Here is a 24,901-nt window from a genome sequence, read left to right on the forward strand (position 1 = left end):
ACTCTAAGTGACACAGTAGAGCCTCAAGATCAGAGACAGAAACTACAGCAAGGAATGCCTGTCTGGATTGGAAGAGTCCTTTGTTCAATTATCTGGTTTTTTTACAGGCTTCCCAAATTGTCTTGTGTTTGCAGAACATGTGTTTCAATATTCTTCCTACTTCACAACAGCAGTAGTGCAATAGCATAGATATAAATGGTACTGCCTTCCAAACAACTGTCTGTTTTCTACCTCACTTATGCCTGGGCCTTTGATCTCTGGAAAATAAGTAAATAGGACCTCGTGAACTATGTGAAAAGCCTCTATGAGGGGTCTTGGAAAATCCAAAATCTGGAGTGGAGCCCTACATCTTCTGTAAATAGATGTAAGAGACAGTTGAGGGAGCTGCCAGACATTTTTAAGGGGAGTTCTGTTGCGTGTGATAGTACCAGCCAGTGGGGTTTAAGGTTTTATCAATAGGAAAGTGTCCTGTGACGAGAGGTAACTTGTTTCTAGGAAGTGACCTTGCTCTGGGGTTCTTTCTCGGGCTGGCAGCGCTGTAAGAGAACAAAGAGAGACCGCTTTCCGTTTTTCCTCCGCTTTAACCTCTCTCACGGCTGCTACCGCCGCAGCTCCCTTCCCGCCGCAGCTCCCTTCCCGCCGCAGCTCCCTTCCCGCCGCAGCTCCCTTCCCGCCGCAGCTCCCTTCCCGCCGCAGCTCCCTTCCCGCCGCAGCTCCCTTCCCGCCGCAGCTCCCTTCCCGCCGCAGCTCCCTTCCCGCCGGCCCCTCCCGGAGGAGCGCAGCCCCCCCGCCCCTTCCCGCAGCGGCCCGGCCATTGCCGCCACAGCCCTGCGCGTGCCGGTACCGCCCCCTCCTCTCCGCCCCCTTCCGGAGCGGGGCGGAGCTGCGCGGGCGTCGGACGAGGGGCTGGTGCTTCCTGCCCCGAGGGCGGCCCAGACCCCACTGCCCCCGCCCCAAGATGGAGGGCTGGCGAGGAGGTGAGGTATCGGCGGCGGATCCGGACGGGACAGGGGCTGGGGCCGTCCGGAGCGCCTTGCGCGGGCTTTTCCTCCCCTTCTCCTTGCGCTGGGTGGGCCGAGACGGAGGGCGCGGGGAAGCCTCCCGTCCGCGGTGAGCGGGGAGCAGCTGCCGGTCCCCCCTCGCCCAGCTCCGCTCGGGCTGCCGCTGCACCCCGCTCTCGACCTCGGCGGGGCGGGGAGGGCTGGGGACTCTGCCTGCTGCCCGGGGCGGGAGGAGGGCGGGGAGGCGTCTGAGGGAAATAAGGGGGGGGGGGGGGTTAGAGAGAGGCGGTGGCGGGGCCCGGGGTGGCGGTGGGAAAGCCGTCAGCCGCCCCCTCCCCGCCTTCCCGCGGTGCGGCCCGGCAGTGAGCTCCGCCGGGGGCGGCCCCTTCCCGTTAGGAACTGGGGGGGGCTGGGGCAGGAGAGCCCCGGCCGAGGGGAGCGGGGCACGGCCCTCGCCGTATGCCAACCCGCGGCTCCTGCGCCGGGCTCCGTCCCGCGCCCCCCTCGCCACCCCGGCGGCGCTTCCCGGGCTCCGGCTTCCCTTTAAACCCGGCCGGCCGGCCCGGCACCCGCGATCCTTCTGGAAGAGCGCGGTGGATCTTTCTTTTTTTCGGCCGGTCACCATGGTTGCATCGCAAGTGCTCGATTCCACTTGACTAACTACAAATATTTGGCGGTCACATTAGAGAATGGAGGTTTCCTTGTCGCCGTTGTTCAGTTATGGGATGCTTTAATTGTAGGAAAATTATTTGGTTCTTAGTGCAGCATTCACCTGTGGAAGTCTCTGCCCTCCAAAATATTTTGTTATAAACGTACCTGCTGTACAGAATGAAGGTACAGGAAGGGAATCATCGATGTGCTTCACTTTACCCCTTAGAGGAGGGTTGAGTCTGACTCTGTGAGACTCTGTAGTTGTTCGAGAGACTCCTGGACTGCTGTAACAAATGATAATGTGGGGACTCTGGGATAAGGCATAATAATTTCATTTAGCTGAGACATTAAATAGGATTCTTTACCAATTTTCTTATTGTAGCTTGGTATGTGCCATGTCTAGCTTCACTTGAGACCCTCCAAGAATTATGTAGGAAGGAAAATCTCAGATGTAAATCCATTGGAATCACCAACAGGAATCTAAAGAGTTATGAGGTGGAATATTTGTGTGACTACAAGGTAGAAGAGGTAAGAGAAACACAGACCAATTTGATCGCTCTTTCAGCTGAAATTTGGAAGTGAGCTGAAGGTAGTTTTGCTCGTAATATAAAGTAGCAGGCTGTGAGGACTTCGTTGCTGACGTCGAATGAAGTGTCTTTTAAACTTTGAACTGTAAACAGAAAGCGGTATAACCACGGCTTTCAGTATGTTGAAGGAAGGTCTTTTTCTGAAATTATGGAGATGTTAGAATGTGAAATATTTCGCCTTTGCCTATCTACAAGTAAAGCAAAATGCTGATGCTTTTAGGTTGTAGCGTGGTATGTATTACGATGCTTCTTTATTTGCAGGTAACAGTCTGTATTTCTCTCTTGACTGTTGTAGTGTGTTTGATGAAGAGTTAGGGCCATGTGCTGCAACTGGATTCCTACGGCTTGATCGTGCCAGTGAAATTCAGTCTCAGGATTTGGCCTTGTTACAGTTATTTGGCCTTTTTAAAATAAGTGCAAAGTGTGTGCTTCTTAATTATAAATTCAATATTAGATGTTTTGAATGGATTACTCTTTTGGGAGGATGGTTGATGTAACAAATAGTGGGTTTTGGAGGTTTTTTTTTTTCAGTAAATTTAGAATTATTTTTTGTTCTGTGTGTGATACAGCTGTATTCTGCTTGTGCATACAAGTCATACAACTAGTTAGGATAACAGCCTTAACAAACTAGCCTCCTCCAGGTATAACATTAGAGATCAGAATTCATCCCAGCTGTTTATTTCTTTGCCCCTAAAGATTATATGTAAAGTATCCCAAGTTGTCCTGTAAGCTAATTTGCAAACAGAAAAGTTGATTTTTCTCTTTCTCCTCGATTCTGATTGTTAAGGGGACATCGAGGCCTTCTGCTCTGTATGCCGTTTCCTAACTCCAGAGCTCCGTTGTGTTTGTCTGTGTACTCTGATGCTGGATTTCACCAAAATGAAATGTGGCTAAATCTATATCTGTTTCTGTATTTCAAGGGCACAGAATACTATCTTGTGAAATGGAAAGGATGGCCAGAATCTTCAAATACTTGGGAACCTCAGGAAAATCTGAAATGCCCATTGCTGCTTCAAAACTTTCTTCATGACAAGGATGAGTACTTGTCTCGAGCAAGAGACGGCAAAGCTCTGGAAGTGAAAAACCACGTTAAAGCTTTGAAACCTGCGGTTTCAGATTACATTGTAAAGAAGGCTAAGCAAAGAATAGCTCTGCAGAGATGGAAGGAAGAACTCAACAGGAAAAAGAATCATAAAGCAATGATTCTGGTAGAAAACACTGTGGATCTTGAAGGCCCTCCTTTAGACTTTTACTACATTAATGAGTATAAACCTGCTCCGGGAATAAACGTAATAAATGGCATAACGACTGGCTGTGAATGCACTGACTGCCCTGCTGAGAAGTGCTGTCCAAAGGAGGCTGGATTTATTTTGGCTTACAATAAAAAAAAAAAGTTGAAAATCCAGCCCGGCTTGCCCATCTATGAATGCAATTCGTTTTGTAGGTGTGGGCCTGACTGCCCTAATAGGATAGTACAGAAAGGTACACCGTATTCTCTTTGCATCTTCAGAACTAACAATGGCCGTGGTTGGGGAGTAAAAACCCTCCAGAAAATTAAAACCAACAGTTTTGTGATGGAGTACGTTGGAGAGGTATGTATTTATCTCATATAGATGAATTACTTACAATTAAGGAAATGTTGCAGAAAATCTCGATGGGCTTTTCCTCGGTTTTAACACTTCCTGACTTCTCTATATAATACGTAAGTCTACTTTTGAGTAGAGGAATACGATAAATAGGCATTCTAGATGACAGAAAAAGTATATTGTCTAGAACATCCTCTATTCCAGACCAATTGTAAAAAGTTGAATGTAAAGAGACTACTTAACCTATGTGTTGCTAAAGAATTATTCTAGATACGTGCCCTAATAATATTTCTGAGGGTGACTCCTGCTTATTTTTCATGGCAGTTGTATTCTTCATTCTTCCCTGGTCATCTTTATTACTGTAGTTTTTTGCTATTCCCCAGGCACAGTTGTTAGCAAACTCCCCACCCAGTCTGTCAGTCCCTTTTCGGTTTTGTCTGAACTTTTAAGGCAATATTTCCAAACGTATTTGTTACTTTTGGTTAACATCAAGACTAATCAAGTTATCTGTTTCCTCGATCTCATACTATTTCAAACAGAATTTTTGTGTTATAAAATACACCTGGAGTGACTCTGGAGATTTTTGTATTGCGCTGTGTTTATCTGGTGTTTATCTGGGGCAAGCTCTGCTGTGCTTCAGGGCTCTTTAAGGCAGTAGCTCCTGACAGCCGCTCTGATCCATTCTGTTGTATTTCTGCCCAGGTCTGCCTCGCTGCTAAGTTGACCTGGAATAATTCCTTCTGTCCCTTCGTACAAATGTTTGTGGTCTTTATTGTACTTCCTCCATCCTTCCTGCCCCAAATCTTCTAACTTCTCGTGTTCACACCTTTCCTATAAACATAAAAGAGATCAGTCTTTCAAAATAGCTCTCTTGAGTGGCTAATGCAGAAAGATGATTATGTGATTTTGTTGCTTAAAGGAGAGCGTGCGTTTACCTTTTCAGCTGAATCTACCTGTTCCCTGCTGCTGAATAAGTTCTCAGATCTGATGTCAGAAAGTTTTTTAGAAGGTTTTTTTGTTCAATTTCACCACATTTTGTATCTGTCTTGCAGTCAAATTGAGATTGCTGAGTCAGCACAGCAGAATGCGTTCAATGTAATGGGCTGCAGATGAAGTTGTTTAAGCTGTTGCTTCTGTCAAAAGTTACTGTAGTACTTCTCTTCCTTTGGGGAGTTTCTGGATTTCCTCCTTGTGCTGGTCCACACTAGCCTAATTGCATTGACTCAGCTTTGTGCAGTGGTGTATCTAAGTCATCGTGAGTAGGATCTCTCATTGCAGTCAAAAGTAGCAGGAAGAGATGCTTGTAGGGAGGGAGGAGATGAATACTGGACTGTAAATGTGAGTGAGTTGTAAAGACTGATCCTTGCTGATCTTCGTCTGCGCAAAGGGAGAAAGTTAAAACTTTATTTTATGTGAAGTAAACAAAGCTTTCTGGGTCTGATGAAAAAAACTATGTGCAGAGAAACTTCAAGTAAATTGTATCTGTCATCATCAAAACTTCTAACAGAAGGTGTTGATATTTTTTTTCCTGAGACAAGGTAGTGCTGTGCATCAGCTGTAGACAAATTACATCCAGAGAAGCTTCAGTCGCTAACTAATTAGTTTAGCTGTATGTGTGTTTTCTTTATTCATTAGAGATGCTGTCTCAACTTCAAAAAGTGAATGTGGTGTATTTTTTACTAAGTAAAGATTTTTTTCTAACTTGATTGTGATTTTTGTTTTAATTTAGTAATAGTTAATAATATGATGCAGGTTTCTCTTTTCTCTTTTTTTAGGTGATTACAAGTGAGGAAGCAGAGAGACGAGGCCAGCTCTATGACAATCAGGGAAACACGTACTTGTTTGATTTGGACTATGACTCAGATGAATTTACAGTAGATGCAGCTCGATATGGAAATGTGTCCCACTTTGTGAATCACAGCGTAAGACCTTGTTTTGTTTACTAAGAATTTGGAGAGTCTCCTGGTGTAAATATTTCCTTACCGTATTTACAGTTTTTCTGGAGTAGTGTTGTGGTTTAACCTGGCAGGTGGCTGTTTGCTCACTCCCCTCCTCAGTGGGATGGAGGAGGGAATCAGAAAAAAAGGTAAAACTTGTAGGTTTGAGATAAGAACAGTTTAATAGGACAGAAAAGAAAGGGAAATTAATTATAGTAATAATGATAAAAATATCCAAAACACGTGATGCACAATGCAATTCCTCACCACCTGCTGACTGATGCCCAGCCAGTCCTTGAGCAGTGGCCACCAGCCCCTGGCTGACTCCTTTAGATACCTTTTTCCCTCCTCATATCAAGTTTAAACTTGCCAGAGAACTCAGAAGTAAATTTTAAACAGGAAATTTTTGTAGTGTTTTATTTCCTGTTCAACTGAAGTACCTACAGCGAGAAGGCTGAACTGGGTGCGTGGAGGAATGATACATCATTCCTGAACTAAAAATTATTATTTCTTACTAATGTAATCTGCAGTCAGTGTTCTACAAATGCAGTAAGTTCATATCTTCAGAGCTGTGAGCTGATGACGTTTGTATTTCGTGCAGGCTTGCCAGGGAGGAGGATGAAGAGTTTTAGATACAGCCAATTGCTCTTCACTTTTGGAAATGGAAGTGAAGTATTCTCGCTCTTCAGTGTCTAACTTCACTTCTGCTTCTTTAACATGGGATGTATTTTACTGTTGAAGAGAAAAAAAAAAAAAAACCGTGCAGAGTTTAACAGACTGTCTCAGTGACTGCTGACTTCTGACACTTAATCCAGAAAAACCAACAAAATGGTTTCTAGTTCCTGCTTAGTGTCCTTGACCCTCCCCCTGCCACCCAGCCCATAGCAGATAATTCAGAGGCCAAGCAGGTTAGCAGTTGAAAATAGAAATTTATTTCGTAGTATGAAAACATTATTTCTGGCTTGGAATCAATGCTTTAACCTTAGAACAGAATAGCGAGTGTGCGTGGCTTGAAACGCTAGGTTGTTTTTTCTTTTATTTCAACTTTAATTCTTTTTGTGCATTTTGTAGGGAAATACTAACTTCCGAATGTAGCTTTAATTGCTTGCTTTGTAATTTTTTTTTGTTGTCATTTTTTGAAGGTACCTTATTTTTAATAGGCTGTTGCGTATTAGTGTAGTCTGTGTACTGTGTAAAGGTTGCCTTCTTGAAAGGACTCAACTCTAAGCTATGAATGTTCTCCTTTAATGCTGTTTCAAGAGTGTAATTTGTGATCTTCTGAAATTGATTTCAGATTTCTGTCACTGAGAGAATAACCAGTTCTTCCTTTCCTGTGACCTTGGTTTACTTAAAGACTTCAGTGAAACCTACCGTGCAGTTTTCTTAATAGAAACTATGTTAATTTTTGCCTTACAGTGTGATCCAAATCTTCAAGTCTTCAATGTGTTTATTGATAACCTCGACTTGCGTCTTCCTCGAATAGCGCTGTTTTCTACGCGAACCATCAAGGCTGGAGAAGAGCTAACCTTTGACTATCAGATGAAAGGTCTGCAGATTTTAACACTGTTCTTGCAGGAGATTTGGGGTGCTGGCAGATCTGTTGCAGCCTGAGTGATGTTAGCGTTTCAGGTCAGGCACCGCATCTCCCTAATGCGGCTCTGTGGATTCTAGAACAGATGTCGCTCATCGAGGTGTAGCGCAGGCAGAGTGCACCCAGAAGCTTTTCCGTGCACCTCTAGTTCGTTACTTCCTTCAGCGCTCCCAGCTGACAGCAAGGGGTTGTGGTTGGAACATCTGGCCAGGCAAATTATTTTGAAGAGTTTTGTAACAAGAATGGTCAGGATACCGTTAAAAAAAAGCTTTCCTTTATCCAAAGGTATTTACATGGCATTTCAGGTAAACTACTTTCTAAGTAATCTGCTAGTGATAGACAGTTGTAACAGCTGAGTGGGCTAAGGCACCATAGGTTTATCTTCGGATTCTGGTGTCTGTAGGTCCTGTGGTGCAGATATTTATGAAGGAAGAAAGATGGACCAAAGTTTACTGTTGTTTTGCTGGGTTGGATACATTGATCGTTATGCAGAGACTTCACGAAATAAATTGTGTGAGACAACATGTGACGAACATAGATGCTGTGAGCTCTTTGGTAAATAAGAAAGATATTTTTTACAGTGAGAACCGTCATTCACTGGAACAGCCTCTCCAGGAATGTGGTGGAGTCCCCATCACTGGAGATTTTCAAGATACAACTGGACAGGGTGCTAGATAATCTCATCTAGGCTCCAGTTCCCACAAAAGGTTGAACCAGATGGTCTTTTAAAGTCCCTTCCAACTTGGGCTGTTCAGTGATTCTTTGATAATTAATCTTCAATTCAGTGTTCAGGGCCAGGTTGGACAGGGCCTTGAAGAACCTGATCTAGCTGAAAGATGTCCCTGCCCACTGCAGAGGTTGGACAGGGTGGTCTTTAAAGGTCCCTTCCAAGCCAAACCATTCTATGGCACTTTTTTTTTTCATTTTTTTTTTCCAATACAATAAAAATTTCTTGAGGTTTGCTGGCAGAGGTGTTCTGTGTGTCAAACTTTGCATTTATCCACAAAAGTGATGTATTCTTGGCCCTGCTATTTGGTTTTGAAAGAAGCATCTCTGTGCTCCAGAGCTGTACCTCATTCTTGTAGAAGCTCTCTTTAAGTGCTGACAAACTGATCTTATTTAAATCCTTAAAACTCGTCTTTTTTTTGTCGTGTTGGTGACGGGAATGGTTGGGGCAGGCTGCACTCTCTGCTGACAGGTGTGGATACAGACCTGAGGGTACAAGGCGCGGGTTTGTTGAGCTTTGGATTCAGATCTGTATGTCAGGTGTTGTGTAAGCAGTTGTCACGTGGGTGTCGGTACGATTTGAGTGTAGCTGCGCACACAATCCTTTTAAGAACTAGGGAGGTGGAAGGCTTTGGAAGCCATTTGAATACCTAGCACAGTTTCATTCTGTCTTTTAAAACTTCCTTGTTTGTGTTTCTGTGTCACAGGTTCAATAGATCTGACTTCAGACTCTGCTGATGGTCTTAGCCCATCCAGAAAGAGGATCAGAACTGTCTGTAAATGCGGAGCTGTGTGTTGCAGAGGTTATCTCAACTGAGTTCGGGTACCCAAAGTCACAAATACTTTGTTCTCTTTTAAATGTATTTTAAGAAGACTCTTCTTTCACAGATATATTCAAGTATTCTTACATCTAATGTAAATAAGTACAATGAAAACACGGCATTGCATTTGTATTGAAATGGCATTGGCCAAAGAGATGTAGTGTTTCAGGCAAATGCAAAACTGATAATGGGGATTAAAATTGTTTTTTCTAGAACTGTTATTTAGGGAGCAGTAAAATGTATGCTAAGAAAACTCTTTAAAATGTACCTTGATTTGAATATTTGAGTATGAGCTTACAGTCGTAGGCCTTTTAGGAACTGATTTCAGTCAGAGGAAGGGAAGTTACGTATTTTCTATACCTTGAAAAGTCTGGAGACATTTTATTTGAATCCTAAGTTGTAGGTGACAGTTCTTCTGCTTTTTTTTTTGTTGCATAAAGAAAAACATCACAAAATTAGCAATAACATTTATAGCACTGGGGTGAAGGATTCAGGACAGCCATCAGACTGTGTCTAAGTGAAGGTTCACAGGAAGGCAAACTGGAAAATGTCCATTGAACTCCACGCAAGTAGAGCAGTTGGCTTTAGCAGGTCCCAGATGTAAGATCAAGGTCTGGAGCGGTTTTAGCTGATGTTACATTATTTAGAAGTTTTACATACAGAAGTTCTTTCATTGTTATGTTCTGATTTCTAGTTAGGATGCTATAGGAGGTCTACAGTTCTACAAAGAATTTGTAAATACCGGATTATCAGTAGTAACGTACACTGTTTTCATTGCAGAAATTTGGCAGTCATTTCATTGCTGAAACATTACTGGCTACAGTTTAGAAACAGGTAACAAAAGAACAGAGAGAGCAGCCCACTGTCTAACAAAGCTGTTGCATTACAGACATATGCTCAGTTATCTGTTAGGGGCAAAAATATCCTGGGAATTCATTTGTATTCACAGCTGGTTTTGATCAAGTTTTTACATACTGTGACGTTTTTAACTAGTGACAGACTTTTAAGATACTAGGCCTGTTTTTTCTTGTTGCAAAAATGTTAACTTCAGTGAAGTTAGACTAGGGGGGAGTTTACCCATTTGCTGTAGACATTTGTAAGATGTTCTTGAAAGTAAAGGCTGATAAATGTACTGGTCTTCAGCTGCTAGTCTTTTTTTTTTTTTTTCTTTTTTTTTTTTTTCTGATCATCTTAAAGTTGTCTTGATCTATTTGTAATGTATGCAAAGTTTTGCTTGGCTTCAGAAACACCGAGGAGCAGTTGAGGTAGGTTATGAGTGGAGTCACAGCCAAGGTCTGTGCTCCAAGTATGATCTAAGTGCTTTATGCTCATGGATTAAAAGCTTGTAAAACTTGCGTATTGCTTACAAATCATGTAAACGTGGATAAGGTCAGGCAGAATACTGTTGCTCCATAAATGGATGCTCCATAAATGGATGCTAGCTATGTATCATAGGTCAGCTCGTTACCTTTATAAGGTGCACAGCTGTTGGCTCAGGTGAACGAAGTCGAGTACCCAGCATAAACTGTTTACTTCATTTGTTAGAAAATGCCTTAAATTTCATGTTAATTACTAGCACTCCAAGAGGAGCGTTTCAAAGGATAATACAGGTTTTTTGTTCATTAAAAAGCAAAGTTGCATTTGCACTGAAGATCTGGCTCTTTGGCAGAAAGTGAAATTTTATATGCTGCTAGCCAAAATTGGTTTCATGGTTGGGGTGAGGCATGTGAGCCATTGAAAGTGCTGTGTGAGTTTTGTAATCTGCAATACAAAGAGATACACATTGAAATAGATACTTAATATTGTTTAATGAATAGGAGAAAGTTTGCTTAGATTTAAAAAGTATTTGACATTACACCTGTATCCACACACTTGGATAAATGCTGAATCTAGCCAATTTTTATCATGCCATATCACTAATGGATTTATTTTTCTTTTAATATATAAAGTTGAAGTGGAATGTGGAGCTTTAATATTAGCAAACTCTAGATGATCTTACATCATTTGGAGTCATTAGTGCTTTCTCTTGCATGTAGCTCGATTCAGCGATGCATTCCACGTGGATGGAATCTGCAGTCTCCAGCTCCTTAATCCGCCGCAGTCTGCAGCCTTCCCTGTTGGTACAGGATGGCGAGAGTGGCTGTGGCAAGAAATGGATTCCTTACCAAATCGGTTTCTCTGGCCTCTCCTGTACAAGGTGACTCAGGGCTGGTTTGATGCTCTTTTTGTCTATCTGTGTCCATGCCCAGTTTGTTTTAAAAATTGCAAGTAAATGCATTTTAAAAGATAGAAGTCTTAGAAGTTGTACTTGAGTTCAGTGTCTACCTTTTTCCCAAGGCAGTGTATGTTACCACCAGCACTGGAATAACACTGCTGTTCTTTAAGGATAGAGGTGTTACCTCGTGTGTGGTAAATAAAGGATTGCTAATTTATGTTCTGGGAGGTAACAGTATTTTGCATTTAGTTAAAGTAAACCCATGTATCCAGTTTCCAATTTAGAGCCTTGAACAGTATTTTATATTTACATATTCACAGTGCATTCGGATTGCAGTCAGTGAATTAGCTTAACGGGACACTATGTCACTTTTAAAACTCCTTTTGCTTTTTTTTTGAGTTTGGGGGAAAATTGCCAAATTGGAAAAGAAGAAAAAGCTATTTTCAGTTTCTTAGGGAGCCTAAACCGGCCTAGCTTCTGCCTTTGTTTTGCGTTGTGGTCTGTTAGCATCATCACAGCCACCAGTTCAGTTGTGTATATGCACTTCTTCAAGACTGGTAACCTGTGATCTGTCCTCTAGCTGTTCTTTGTTGAGTTTAACTTTTTTTTTTTTTTTTTGGTAGCAAAACTAAAGCTGCAGGATCACCTGTAAGAAAAGCTATTGTCTATTTATTTAATCTCAAAGTTAAGTCGATCTTTTTGGTTATTTCTAATGTATGGTTTAGGACTGTGTACATTAGAATATGCAGTTTGTAAGCTCAGGAACATTTTCCTTTCATAATGTGTGATCTCTAGTATTGTTATCTTCCTATAGCTTTTGATAAAATAAATTAAATTTAGTTTTTCTCTTGTTGTTGTCATTCTTAAAAAAAATTATAATAATCTTTATCTGTAAAAATCAGCTGTAGCAGTAGAATTTGCTTTAAGACTGCAACGTCTTAATTCCTGTCCTGTACGCAGATTTTCTAGCACTATACAGAGTGTGGTAGAGCAATCACGCGGAAGCCACGTGTTTCCTCTTCAGTTTATGGCTGATAAGAAGTGGTGTAAATTTACATTGTCATCTTGTCTAAAGCAGACCAAGTTCCTATATATTTAAGCCTATTGTAAACACACCCTGAACTTGCACGTATAGTTCAGTGAAGGAAACCAGCCAACAGAAGAAATTCTGCTCTGTATGACTTTATTCACAGAGGTAGTTACAACAGCAGTTTCACTCACTCAAGCCTGCTTAAAAAAAGTTGATAGATCATGACTGGAAGTTGTCTTAACAACTCCTAGGAATGGAGTGGGCAAGGTGACAGCGGATAAATCCATGAACTTGAATATCCTTAAAACCGTACATAGATGAGAGCAATTTTTCTTCCCTCTCCCCCCTGCTCCTGCCACTGTTCCCTGTAGCAGAATGCTGGCTGGTTTAACATTCACACATCACTAAAAAATGGCAGAAAGGCTGAAGACATACACAGAGGAGAAGAGCTGTCATACTGAAAGTCTTTAATTCTTTAGACTTAAGGCCACATGGATGGGAAATTTCGTGGATTTTTAGATTACTTCTGCTGTTTAGGCATTTTTGTAGGCACTGAAGTTAAAAAAAAAAAAAAGGAATTATTTTCCATTTTAGAAACTAAGAATTTTGGCAAATAGTTTTGATGGCACTGCAGTGAAAACTCAGGATTAAAGTCAAACTATTGCATTGTTTGCATGGCTGGTCCTGGAAGATGTGTTCCTCTCCACAGTTAAAAATGTGGTATTTTATTAAAACCTGAGATATAATATATATTAAAGGCAAACTCTTAGAGCTCATGATAAAGAGAAACACTAAATTTCATTTAGTGTTCTACCCTCAGTTTTGTCTGGTCCATTTTTGGTCTACTTACAGTCCTGGAGAACTGAACCTCAGGAGGTAGATGGCTTTTACAGTCTCACCTGTATTTCCTGGAAGGACCAAGAAAGTTACACAGGCGGCAGATTTCTAGTTCTCACAGATATGTCTGAAAAAATTGCATGAATTAGCATATGTGCAGATAGTAATCAGCACTAAAGAGAAAAATAATTTGGGGTTTAAAAAACAAATTTCAGTACTTATTTTCATGTCATCAGTTATACTGGTCTTTGGGAGACTTTCTTCTCACCGAGTATGCTTTCACCTGCTGCTAGCTTCTTGTATAAACAGTGCAGTTTGTCTGGCTGAGGCACTTCAGCACCAGGAGTCAAGGGAATCTCAAAGTCAGAGGAGCTCTGAGAGTCCCTCCTCAGTTCCAGATCAGGAGTCCTGGAGTTGTCACTCATTTCCGCCTGCACATCGTGAACCTGAGCAGTGCCAGCTTCTGCTTCTTTCTCACAGTCTTTGTTTTTCAAGTCACAGGCAACATCATAGGCACAAGATCTGTTTTGACCCAGTGGCTTCCACCGACTGTTATCAGACTGACTGTCCTTGACAGCCTCCTGCAATCCAGACACAGCTGTTCTGCTCCCACCTTTGCCAAAGCAGCTGAAGTCCAAGGCGTTTCTCTCCTGGGAGGTAATAAGCACTGTGTCTGTTTGGCTGTCCCAGCCCTGGCTCCCCTGCTCTGATATGTGTGTTGACTGAGAAGAATTTTGGGAGGAGATGTGTGTTGAATCGCTTACTCCATCTGAATCACTGAAGAATGACTGGGACCCACCAGCATCTGCTGAAGATGGGAAGTTGTCCTCATTTTCAGAGCTTTCTTCTAGTTTGTTACACTTGAAAAATGCATCCCAGCGAGGGGCGTCAGCACTAGATTCCTGTGGGTCACTAGTTACTCCATTGAAGTTTGATGTGGAAGTGGCATGTGGCTCAGGGGAAAGAACTTGAACTTCATTGTTTTCAGGTTCTTCGTCGTCGTCATCATCATCATCATTTGATTCCTCACAGTCCATGAAATCCACTACTGGGGAGGTGTAAGTTGTGGTTGCTTTGTAACTTCCTGTGCTCTCATTAATGTTTCCTTCAGCATTTTCAGATTCTCCTGTGCTGGAGGGTCTGCTCTCTTCTCTCTGCTGTTTTGGAATTTTAGGCCTTGCAGAGGTTAATTCTGAATCAAAGAGATCATCGTCATCTGTCAAGAAAATAACAGGAAAAAAAAAAACCCGCTAAGAAAACTTCACATCTCTGCTAAAAATTTGTTGAGAGCAAAGTTTTAATAAAAATCCATTTAGTATAAAGAGAGGAAAAAGTTCTTTAACCCAGATGGAGACTTGGCAGGATGTTCCTGACAGTGTTTGCCTTGCCGTACAAGGAAGCTGCTATTTGCCATCCTCCATATAAGCTGCAGCAGATCAGATGAAGCCCTGGAAGACACATTTATTCAGGCCTCTGACATGTTCTGCCAGGACTGCATGACCCTTGCATACTTGGCATTTCAGAAACAGCTGAAGAGAATGCAGCAGGCCCAGAGTTGTCTTTTAGTTCCCAAGTGGCTTGGGAACACAGCATCCATTTACCATCGTAAAGTAAAAAACCTACCAGGTGCTAAAAAGCCAGCAGTGTGAGAGAATGAAGAGAAGCAATTCCACTGATGTACCACTCTGTCCTCCCAACACAGGAGGTGAAAAAAGTAAGGTTTGGAAAAGCTTTACTAGGGATGGTCTAGGAGTGTGGAATGGAACTCTTCCAGAAACATAAAGGGCGCACAAACAAGTGCGCTGTTACAGAGTTAGTGCTCCCTCACCCTCCTAAAAACTTAACTTCATTTAATTTATATTTCTCCTTTCTAACTTTGCTTTGAACACAGACAGACTATGGTGAACACCATGGCTTTTGGCACCTCTGCTTATTCTCAGACTTTCATATAAAGCACTGTGGCACCAGCAGAAGCTTTACCTGTATCAGATAAGTCTCTCTTGTGGACTCTCTTCAGGGTTCCTAAGGGCTTGTACTTGGGTTCCATGTTTCTCCTGTAGGACCTGCATAATGGCTTTAATCTGAGGTGAATGAGAAAAGCGATTAACATTTAGAACTCAGCAGATAGTTTCAGAAGCAAAAGTAAATCTTTTAACTTGATCTAAGTACACTGCTTCATGCCTTTCACAGGCACTACAGCAAAAGCATTAAAGCAAAGGCAGCAACAGCTAGGGAAAGGTTCTTAATTCGATGGTGCGTTTAGGCAGCTCAAAGGTAGAAATCTGTCACTTCTCTATATTTACCTTGAAACATATACACCATTTGGAAACTATCTTCTAGTGCCTTGCTTAGAGAAGACAAGATGACAGGGTTCAAAGTCTGACTGCAGTTTTATTCAGTAATTGTATCTTCTTTCTTATTAAGGAGGAAAAGAAAAAGGAACAAAGATGCGAGTCCTCATTTTGTTCAGATAGAGTGATACCACTGCTCTCCTGCTCCCTAAGAGCGCCTTCTAAGCTGCCACCATCTCTAGCAGCACAAAAGCACAGGCCTCTGTGATGGTGAATAGAGGCTAGGAGTTCAAATCCCCAGAGAAACTCTCTTTAAAAGAAACTTCCAAGAAGTAGCAATGACAAATAGAAATAGATCACAGAATAAAGAATGTGAGATGAATGTGTATTTGGATTCCACCTAAACAGAGTTTAACAGCAGAAAAGCCTCTATGCATAGATATAAGTAGTGTGTGGAAAACAAAAACTCTCAGACTTAGCACAACATACAAGTGTTCTTCAGAAAGCTGAAGTTTGCAGGACTGAATATAGAAAAAAAAAGAATCTCAGTTATCAGCCAAGTAAAACAAAAGGCAGTGGCCTGCTTGGGAGGTTGGGATTCAGGGGAAAAGTTGTCCTTCCAAGAACAGAGACCAGATCATCTCCATTCAGCAGCCACTTGTCACTTACATCTCCATCACTTTGTCTTCTGACCCACCCACTGGCAGTACGTTGGGGTACACATTCACAGGACGGATGTAGCTCAGGAAATCCTTAATCTAAATTGAAAAGAAGCAGCAGTTTAACAACTTACCTCAAAAGCTAATAATTATACTTAATGGCAGCACTGATTAAAGCACACCCACAACGAGTACTACCACCTGTCTCATGTAAAGACCAATATAAGCCATGAGCCAAACTCTGGCAAAGTGGATAGCTCCCTAACAAGAAAACAGGTCTGAAAAGATGCTGAGAACTCAGCCTCACCTGAACACCTCACAGCAACTACCAACTGCTACGCAGACTGTCACTATTGCAGGCTGGACATACTGTTCCTAGGGAATGTGATCCAGCACTTTGCTGTCCTTACTGCTGGAGATCTTCTCAGACTTGCATTTTTCTTGCTGGACTTCCAAGTCCCTAGTTGTGCAGATCAGGTATTCCCTTCCTCCATGACTTTTCCTAAAGTCTCCCTTCAGTCCACTATAAAAAGTACGACAAAACACATCACTTTTCCAAGCCTTACCCCGTTGTCTTCTAGATGCTCTCCAGACAATAAATTTCTCAAATAATTGTGTCCAGTCTGGGGCAACTCCACTCCAGCTGAGGCTTTATCAGTTCTAAGCACTGAAAACACTTGCAAGTTTGCAGATTCCACTCCTAGCTGTACAGACCAGTAGGACCCATCTAGTGCTGCACGGGGCGGTATGAGTCCGTTGTTACAATACACTGCCCCCCATACTCTGCCAGCAAAGCTGCCATGTTGTACGTACTATGCTAGCACCTCCGTTTAAAATCCTGCATGGCAGAGCAAATTAAAACTTAACCAGGATCTTAAAAACAGGACTGTCTTGCTAGGGCTCTGAATAAGCTCAGTTTTGTACGTGCAAGGCTTTGTGACAGGTTAATGTTTTTTTAATCAATGTACACTCGGTACTCAAGTATACAAACCTCACTGTACGAAGAGTGGAAAGAGAAACAAGCTCTGTATGTACTCTCTCCAGTCCTAAAAAAAAAAAACAACAGAGGAGGCACAAAAATTAGGTAGCTGCTCTTCATCCTCAGTCAACAGGCAAGCATAATGCACTCTTAAAAAGTCCTTTTTGAGATTCAGTTACACAAGCCTCAGGCAAGACATGCACTTGAAACACCAGGTTTCTGCACGGCCCAGATGCTGACCTCACTATTACATTGGTTTTCTTGATCCTTTCTCCAAACCACATAGTGGAGGGTTTGATGCTGATTATGTGCAAGGGAGTTCCATTTCGGCAAGTCATCCCACAGGGCAGTCTGTTCCCGCGAAAGCAGTCATCATCCTGTCAAACGCAATATAAAATTAAGTGTAAACCTGACCTTTTTTCCCCTAGAAATGGAGCAACATAGTATCTAGCCAGAGCAAGTTTTCATCTCGCTCCCAACTCCTCTGAAACACTCTTTGCTGTTGCACCTTGCTTCCACTGTGCAGCTGACAAAGTAGATCAATCACAGAGACCACTGCGCCAGCTTCAGTTCTACCTGCACTGCTCCAAGCTGGAGCCTTCAGCTTGATAGACATCCTGGAAAGGGAAGGCCATACCCTACAAGCACACAGCACGTGGCTGCAGGGAGCATCACAGAACGGTTGGGGTTGGAAGGGGCCTTAAAGATCATCTTGTTCCAACCCCCCTGGCTTGGGCAGGGACACCTTTCACCAGACCAGGTTGCTCAAAGCAACCTCAAAGCAATATGAGCTGCTTTTGATATATTTAAACGGATAACACCTGACTGATCTGATCTGCTGCTTGTCTTACTTCATTTAAAAATACAATTTTCCAATACAATTAAACGATTTATTTCTAGCATCAGCTAATATATTTTTTTTTATTTTTCCCTTTATTTTCTTTTTTTAAACTCCAACCCACTAACTGAAGTTCTCACTCTTCTTTACACCAAGCCACACCATTTGGCCAAGTCTTCATTAGCACAATAGGACCAAAACCTATAACCCGTCTTTCACAGCAAAGTTAGTAGAGGCTTTGCAAAACAATACGCACCCGAGGATGTCGACAGGCATGAATCTGAGTGTGGCGATCTGTAGTAACGTGGTAGAGGATTTCTGGCATGTTTCTGAACATATCAAGTTTGTTCACATGCACCTAGAGAAAGGCAGAGTTTACTCTTAATTAGCTCAATGTGTTTGCCAAACTGCAGCTGGAGCAACTACACAGATGTGCTCTCAACAAATGCTAGTAGGCTTTTAAACAATTACTACCCACTACTAATGTCCAAGCGGAGAAGTGTTAGCCAAGAGTAACCTGGATGTCTACAACAAGTGGAACATGCCCCATGTGCTGAAGAGGCATGAATATTCATCAAAGAAAGGATATATCTGCCAACTATGTCATATGTAAATGAGAAGGCTTTTATCATTCACGAGATAAAAGACAGAGTGGTAAACACTGAGTTTGAAAAATGGGGATTAACTTCTCCCTGGAGAGCCCAGATGTTCCAGACTGAAATCAACTAGTTAATTCATTCTGAGCACAACTGTAGCTTTTTAAGTGAAAGGAAAGCATGCACATCTTTCACATACAGCAGTCCTCTGAACAGCCATTTCCAGCTCGATGACTGGCCACAGTCATCACTGAGGATCTGTTATAAAGCAGCAATTACAGAAACGTTACCTTGATTCCAAGTTCCTCACTGAGGTTTATGAATAAATATTCATATCCGTAAGCAGCTTTGCAGTTCAGCCACACAACATGATAGCGAGTCAGTGAGGTCCAGCTTCGCACTAACTCCAAGATCCCATTTAAACATTCCTCCTGAAAAGTTTCGAAAACGTCGTTGAGTTGTCTTTGAAGATACTTCCAAAGTGCTGTGATCTGGTAATGCAACATGGCATTGCCTTGCAGAGGGGTGGTTAATTAATCAGCGGCTTTAGGACCTTTCCTCTCACAGCTTATTTAGACTTACCCGGCTTGGTATATGATAAAATTTGGGATCACAGAAAGTGGTGTCCAAATACACGCTCTGGATGTCTTTTACTCTGAAAGAGAAATGGGATATTAGAGTGAGCAATGCCTCACAGTACTAAGCCAAACCACTTCTCTCTTCAAAAGGAGGCAATTTTTCCTCCTCATTACAAAGAGCAAGTCAAAAGGGGCTTGTCACTGCAGTATTGCCTGACTACAAATATATTTAATCCAGAATAAGAAAAAATGAGGAAAAAGAGCACATTATTCCTGAATTGCCCATGCCTATGTGATCTTTTATTCTTTTTAAATCCCACGAATAGCTGAAGCCTTACCTGGTCCCTGAATGTAAAAACTCCATTCTGGCTGCTTCTCCTTTTGCAAGCCTGAAATCCCCTGTATACAGCACAGTGCCATTTTCTCCTTCGAACAAAAACCTGCAAACAGAAACACTTTGGTCAAACTCAACAGTATAAAGCATGAAATGCCAGATGTCAATTTGTTACCTTGTTTGGAGCAGTCTACACGACTAATGTATGGTGTAATAGAAATACTGGGCTAACTTTGGCCCTAGAGTAATTTCAGATAAACCAAATAATTCAGACTCAGTATGTCTGGAAAATAGCCTGTGCCTAGGCTGGTCAGAGTTGAAGACAAAAGCCTGACAGATTCTGTGAGGGCAGCTCAGACATCTGTTGCAGCCAAAGGAATCTATTAGGCATGTGTACCGTGAACCTGGGCACCTTCTTTTTAATGTCATACTAAAAAAAAAGGAGGATTTCTTTTTAATCGCAGTTTTGTATGTCATTTTTCAGTACGGTTGAAAACAAGAAAGTTGTTATTCATAAGCACGGGGAAAAGTAACCTGCCCCACCAAGGCAACAACTTCCGTCTGGACAGATCCCAGATAGCAGAATGGTTTTCCAACCTTGACCAAAGCTGGTGGGCCCTGCCACAACAGTGTTATCTCCAAGTAAGAATTTTAAATTCACTAGCTTTTTCTAGTTAAAAAAAAAAAAAAACCTAGTCCTCAGTGAGAACTCTATAGGACAAATTTCTCAGCAGAGACATTTAGAGTATTAAAAGGACGTACATGACTGATCCTGGACAGTGACCAGCTGGTAGAAGTGTCACCTCTATATCTTCTTTCTGGAAGAGACAATTAGCATTATTTTCTCACTGTAATAAGTACTATCAGTACTTTCACTGACGCAGCGAAAGCAACGCATTGCTCCCCACAGCCTCTTGCAGCATTTAGCATTGCTTTTGAACAAAGAGAAAGTCTCTTCCCATTCCAACAAGCCCCGAAGAGCAATGGCCACCCTGTCATGCCAGAAGAGATGACTGAATACTGTGTGGTACTCATGAAAGCCACTCAGGCAGAAGACAGTCCTACTTCCTTGGTTCCTCATGAACAAGCATCATGGAAATATCTTGGAATACACTTTGCCTGGAGAAGCTCTACCAGACCTTTAAGTCTTGCACTTAAAGCTTGTTAAAATGAGCCAGGAAATACAAATTGAAAAAAAAAAAATCACAAAAGCAATAGGTAAGTTGGAGATCAGTAATACGCTGGAAAGACATGACCAGAAAAAGGCTACGACAAGAACAAAGCAGGGAAGAAGCATGCATGTGGCCGCACATCTTGGAGAGAAGAGAAACATACATTTTAAAAACAGTTTGTCCACTTGGGATATTACAGGTAAGATCTATTTCCCATGCTCATTTAAACATTATTACTGCCCATTACAAGTATATGAATCTTTTTTTTTTTTTTTTGTAACTTACCTCACCAGATGTTTCATCTATTAAAGAAATCTGAGTTGGAGTTTCAACTTCCAAGGCAACCTGTAACAAAATTAAAAAACACGTTACAGGATTTACTGTACATTTTGTTTCACTCTTATGGCTAAGTATTCATTAAGTAGACATCTTTAACACCCACTGCAGCTAATGCTAATCCTGTAAAATTGAGCTCATTTTCCCATAGTAAGTCATGAATTTCCACTTCCAGTGGGGAAAAAAAAAAAAAGTTTTCTAAAGTTCTAAAAGTTTCTAAAAATGAAACAGAGATACCTCAATCAAGGTGTGCATACCTAAAAAAAGTCAGAACAGGGTGGACTTCTAACAGCCACAGCTCTGGTTTCTCTGGTTGGATCATATGCCTTATTTTTTGATGACTGCAAAGCCCAAGATGTCCCAGTTCCAGAACACACAAGGGGATCCTGACAGGACAGATCTCTGTGCTGCAGCAGTTCTCCTCACTGTTCCCTATTACCAGAAGCAGAGCCCACAAATCAGGTGCAGCATGTATTTCTGTGTTTGTGTGGTGGTGATTAATCTCTAGACCACAATTAATCCCGTTTTGCCATACCCTCTACTAAAAGAGTCCTGCAACATACATGCTCTGTGGCCATCTCCTCTCCCATCCTCCTGAGTTTTTTTTTTCTCCTTTGTTTCAGACAATATTTGTATATAATTCTCCTGCCTCCCAAAAAAAGCCAAAGTGAAAGTCTCCTCTCATTACCCTCCTTAGGTATAACCTCCAGCTTCTCAGCTAAGCAGTCTCCTCAGCACCTTGGGTTTCACTGCAGCAGACGGATTCACAAGACACTGCATCACAAATTTCTGCGCAGCTCCACGAGATCCATTCAGCTGGTGCTCAGGCACGCAAAGGTGGTAACTGCTCCACCAGCAATGATACCACCAATCAAACTCAGAGCTTGCTCCAAAACACAGATACGTGAGTCAAAAAGTATTTTACACTAAGAATTCAAGCCACTAGCAAGAGTTGATTTTTAAAACAGCAATACTAATTTTATTACCTACAATTGCTGAAGCTGAATAAATTCAACAGGCTGACCTAAATTCTGCATGCTTAGTATTTCTCAGTGATTCTCAAATTTCCTACTGCAGGGAAACAGTTGTCAAGTTTTAGATCTAAACTGCCTGAGGAATTCTTTGCTGACAGGCACAGTTTAGCTTCATAACCACAAATTCTAATATCTCCAGCGGAGTTCTCCCCTCATCTTTGATAACTCAAAAGTTAAAGCTGGCGGCAGATTCAAAGAACCTCTTATGCTGCATGTACAAATAAAAGTCAGACTGGAAATCATAAAAACATTTGTCTGGAAGCTGACATTGTGATTGCTTCTTTCAGTCTGGTGAATACCAAATCAGCTGTTAATTCATTTCCCAGCCACACTACAAGTAGAAGGCTTATTTATGGTAAGACAAAGCTTGCGAACAAGACATCCAACAGCTACAATCTGAGTTAGGGCCTGTGCAACTCATGCCATTGCCAGCAGTCACTCCTGGGAGCAGCAGCTGCAAACATCTATGTATTTTTTTAATTGCGTTAATTGTGCTTCATCTTAGACTGTACCACGGGTACCTCTGGTGTCTCTTCCCAGATTAAGATTTTCTCAGACAGGGATGTCAGGACCAGCACTGCCTGACTGCTCATACAAACTCCTAATAGCTTACGGGTACCTTCCCTGCAAGGGACCTCTTCTTCCAGGTGAAACTCAAGAGATACTGGAAGCAATCTCACATAGCAAGCAGCAAGGAAAGGCATTCTGATGGAAGTACTTAAGCCCTCAAACACTGTATTAACACCAACATTTAGACATTTCTAAGGAGGGGAATCTTCTTCTTCTTCCCTAGGATCACTGTTTGGAAAGTGATAATTTAAACATAAACTCACAATGTGATTCTCCCAAAACTTGTACTTCCAGCTAGTCAACAGCAATTCCTTAGTTACTGGCGAGCAGTATAATTTAACTTTCAAGCTGTGAGGAGACAAAAAATATAGACAAGTGGTTTTTTAAAGTTGATGCAAGGAACAATCTAACAATGCATCAGCACCTGGCAGCACCTAGTACATCAAAACATGCGCTCAGACTCCTCTCTCATCTGAAGAGACCTCCAGAGCAGGAGCCTGCAGAAGCTGTTTTGCCCCAGCCTGAAGCGGGATCAAGGTGAATTACTCCACCTCGTTGAGTAGGATTTTCCTCAACACAGCAGATCTAAAGCCTTACCTATGTGTGCCTGTGCATGCGTATTTTTGTGCAGAAATAAATAAATTGTGTGGTACGTGGTCAGATGTACACCTATCTTTGCTTGTTTCTATACCCACCAAGGTCTGTTTCAGGTGTGCACGCTTTCCCTGGAACTGGCATTTGGGACAGTTTGCATTCAGCAGAACACAGAACACTTCCTATAAAGCTCCAGCTTTTGCACAGTGCACAAAGAGACCTGACGAGCAAAGAGAAGTTCTCTGCTCACATTTGAGGGGATGTAACATCTACCCTGATAAACAGTGCCAAGGAACGGGCCCACAACCTCTTTGGGCCCTCTCTTCTCTTTGATCATCCTCATGGTGAAAAAGAAAAGGTGTCCCTTGCCCTTTCGTTACGCACCTCCAAGGAGAGCCTGGCTCCACCTTCTCTACCCCTGCCTGCAAACAGTGATACACCCTCATCTTCTCTTCAGGCTACAGACATCCAGCTCGCAGCCTCTCCTCATACATCACATGCTCCAGCTCCAGACCAGCTTGACAGTCCTGCTCCAAAACACTGATCTTGGTTTCTGGCCAGGGGAGCTCAGGACTGGAGTCAGTACTCCAGAAAAAGTCTCACAAGTGCTGAGAAGAAGGGAATAACCATCTCCTGCCAACTGCTGGCTACCTGCTTGCTCATACGCCTCTGAGCGCAGCTGGCCTGTGGCAGGCACAGCACTGTCTCCATGCACCGACACACTCTCAGAGAATAATAGCAGCGAGGGTTCTCATGAAATTCATAAACCTCATGAAGTTCAACAAGGCCAAGTGTACCCGAGTCGGAGGAATCCTCAGTGTCAACAAATGTGGGATGAGTGGAGAGCAGCCCTGCAGAGAAGGACTTGAGGGTACTAGTTGATAAAAAGCTGGACATGAGCCATCAGTGTGCAATTGCAGCCCAGAAGGCCAATCGTATCTTGGGCTGCATCAAAAGAAGAGTGGCCAGCAGGTCGATTCTGCTCCTCTACTCCACTCTCCTGAGACCCCACCTGCAGTACTAGGTCCAGCTCTGGAGCCCCCAACATAAGAAGGACATGGACCAGTTGCAGCGAGTCCAGAGGAGGCCACGAAGATGATCAGAGGGCTGGAGCACCTCTTCTGTGGGATGGGCTGAGAGAGATGGGGCTGTTCAGCCTGGAGAAGAGAAGGCTCCAGGGAGACCTTACAGCAGCTTTCCAGTAACTAAAGGGGGCCTACAGAAAGGTTGGAGAGGGACTTTTGACAAGGGCCTGTAGCAACAGGACAAGGGGTAATGGCTTTAAACTGAAAGAGGACAGATTTATACTAGACAGAAGGAAGAAATCTTTACTGTGAGGGTGGTGAGGCACTGGCACAGGTTGCCCAGAGAAGCCGTGGATGCCTCATCCCTGGCAGCGCTCAGGGCCAGGCTGGATGGGGCTCTGAGAGACCCGGTCTGGTGGAAGGTCCCTGCCCTGGGCAGGGGGTTGGAATGAGATGATCTCCACGGTCCCTTCCCACCCAGACCACTCCGATCCCGTGCCTCTACGACGCAGGGCACTTTCCTTTCCCTATCTTGCTCACGCTTTGCTTCGAGCCAGCCGCCCCCTCCTCAGGCCCCCCGGCCCTGCACGCTGCCCCGCCCGCCCGTACCTGCCCTCCAGCCTCCTCTTCAGGGCGGGGGCCCGCAGCCCCTTCATGTGATCTGGGGAGAGAGGGCACGGCCGTCACTCGGGGGTGGGGACACGGGGGGCGGGGGGGCACACGCGGTTGCCATGGGGACGGGCGAAGGGCGGGGCTCACCCTTGTGGCAGTGCGACAGGAAGTAGGCCCGCGCGCGCAGGTTGTCGCGGTCGAAGCGGTCGATGGACACGGCCGGGTACTCGCGCACGCGACCCCCGAACCGGCTCATGGCGGCGAACAGCGCAGCGCGGCCCCACACTTCCGCCACGCTGCC

At 43.2% G+C, this 24,901-nt stretch overlaps 2 protein-coding genes across 5 annotated transcripts; one reads left to right on the top strand and one right to left on the bottom strand.

Moving 5' to 3' along the window:
- Nucleotides 1–955: 955 nt before the first annotated feature.
- On the top strand, nucleotides 956–21,670 carry SUV39H2 (SUV39H2 histone lysine methyltransferase). Of its 4 annotated transcripts, none has more exons than XR_015258257.1 (7): nucleotides 956–977; nucleotides 2,035–2,180; nucleotides 3,160–3,831; nucleotides 5,601–5,747; nucleotides 7,179–7,308; nucleotides 8,787–9,734; nucleotides 10,937–11,959. XR_015258257.1 is itself a non-coding variant. In XM_086745552.1 (7 exons), exons 1-6 carry the CDS (start codon nucleotides 959–961, stop codon nucleotides 8,894–8,896), a joined length of 1,224 nt encoding a protein of 407 aa, XP_086601678.1. In that variant the 5' UTR covers nucleotides 956–958; the 3' UTR covers nucleotides 8,897–8,902; nucleotides 21,463–21,670. The 4 variants fall into 4 exon arrangements, 3 of the variants coding, with proteins under 3 accessions (XP_086601678.1, XP_086601670.1, XP_086601656.1); XM_086745552.1 differs by lacking the exon at nucleotides 10,937–11,959 and adding an exon at nucleotides 21,463–21,670 and having other exon boundaries at nucleotides 8,787–8,902; XM_086745544.1 differs by having other exon boundaries at nucleotides 8,787–8,902.
- DCLRE1C (DNA cross-link repair 1C) lies at nucleotides 12,282–24,856 on the bottom strand. Its single transcript, XM_086745519.1, has 14 exons — nucleotides 24,748–24,856; nucleotides 24,598–24,649; nucleotides 22,633–22,717; nucleotides 20,715–20,774; nucleotides 20,020–20,075; nucleotides 19,262–19,363; nucleotides 18,928–19,000; nucleotides 18,636–18,776; nucleotides 18,006–18,107; nucleotides 17,152–17,288; nucleotides 16,924–16,978; nucleotides 15,943–16,031; nucleotides 14,963–15,063; nucleotides 12,282–14,198 (listed from the first exon to the last, which is right to left on the bottom strand). The coding sequence occupies exons 1-14, from the start codon at nucleotides 24,854–24,856 to the stop codon at nucleotides 13,219–13,221; spliced, it is 2,142 nt and encodes a 713-aa protein (XP_086601645.1). The 3' UTR covers nucleotides 12,282–13,218.
- Between the last annotated feature and the right edge of the window lie 45 nt (nucleotides 24,857–24,901).

This window comes from Chlamydotis macqueenii, chromosome 1 (genome assembly GCF_036417535.1).
Source record: "Chlamydotis macqueenii isolate bChlMac1 chromosome 1, bChlMac1.mat, whole genome shotgun sequence".
Taxonomy (NCBI): domain Eukaryota; kingdom Metazoa; phylum Chordata; class Aves; order Otidiformes; family Otididae; genus Chlamydotis; species Chlamydotis macqueenii.

Coding starts and splice junctions, on each gene's coding strand:
- SUV39H2 (XM_086745552.1), top strand. Junction 5,748..7,178: donor CCCACTTTGTGAATCACAGC/GTAAGACCTTGT, acceptor TTTGCCTTACAG/TGTGATCCAAATCTTCAAGT. Junction 7,309..8,786: donor CTTTGACTATCAGATGAAAG/GTCTGCAGATTT, acceptor TCTGTGTCACAG/GTTCAATAGATCTGACTTCA.
- DCLRE1C (XM_086745519.1), bottom strand. CDS start 24,856: ATGAGCCGGTTCGGGGGTCGCGTGCGCGAGTACCCGGCCGTGTCCATC. Junction 18,777..18,927: donor TTTATCATATACCAAGCCGG/GTAAGTCTAAAT, acceptor GAAACTTTTCAG/GAGGAATGTTTAAATGGGAT. Junction 14,199..14,962: donor GAGAGACTTATCTGATACAG/GTAAAGCTTCTG, acceptor TTTTCTTGACAG/ATGACGATGATCTCTTTGAT.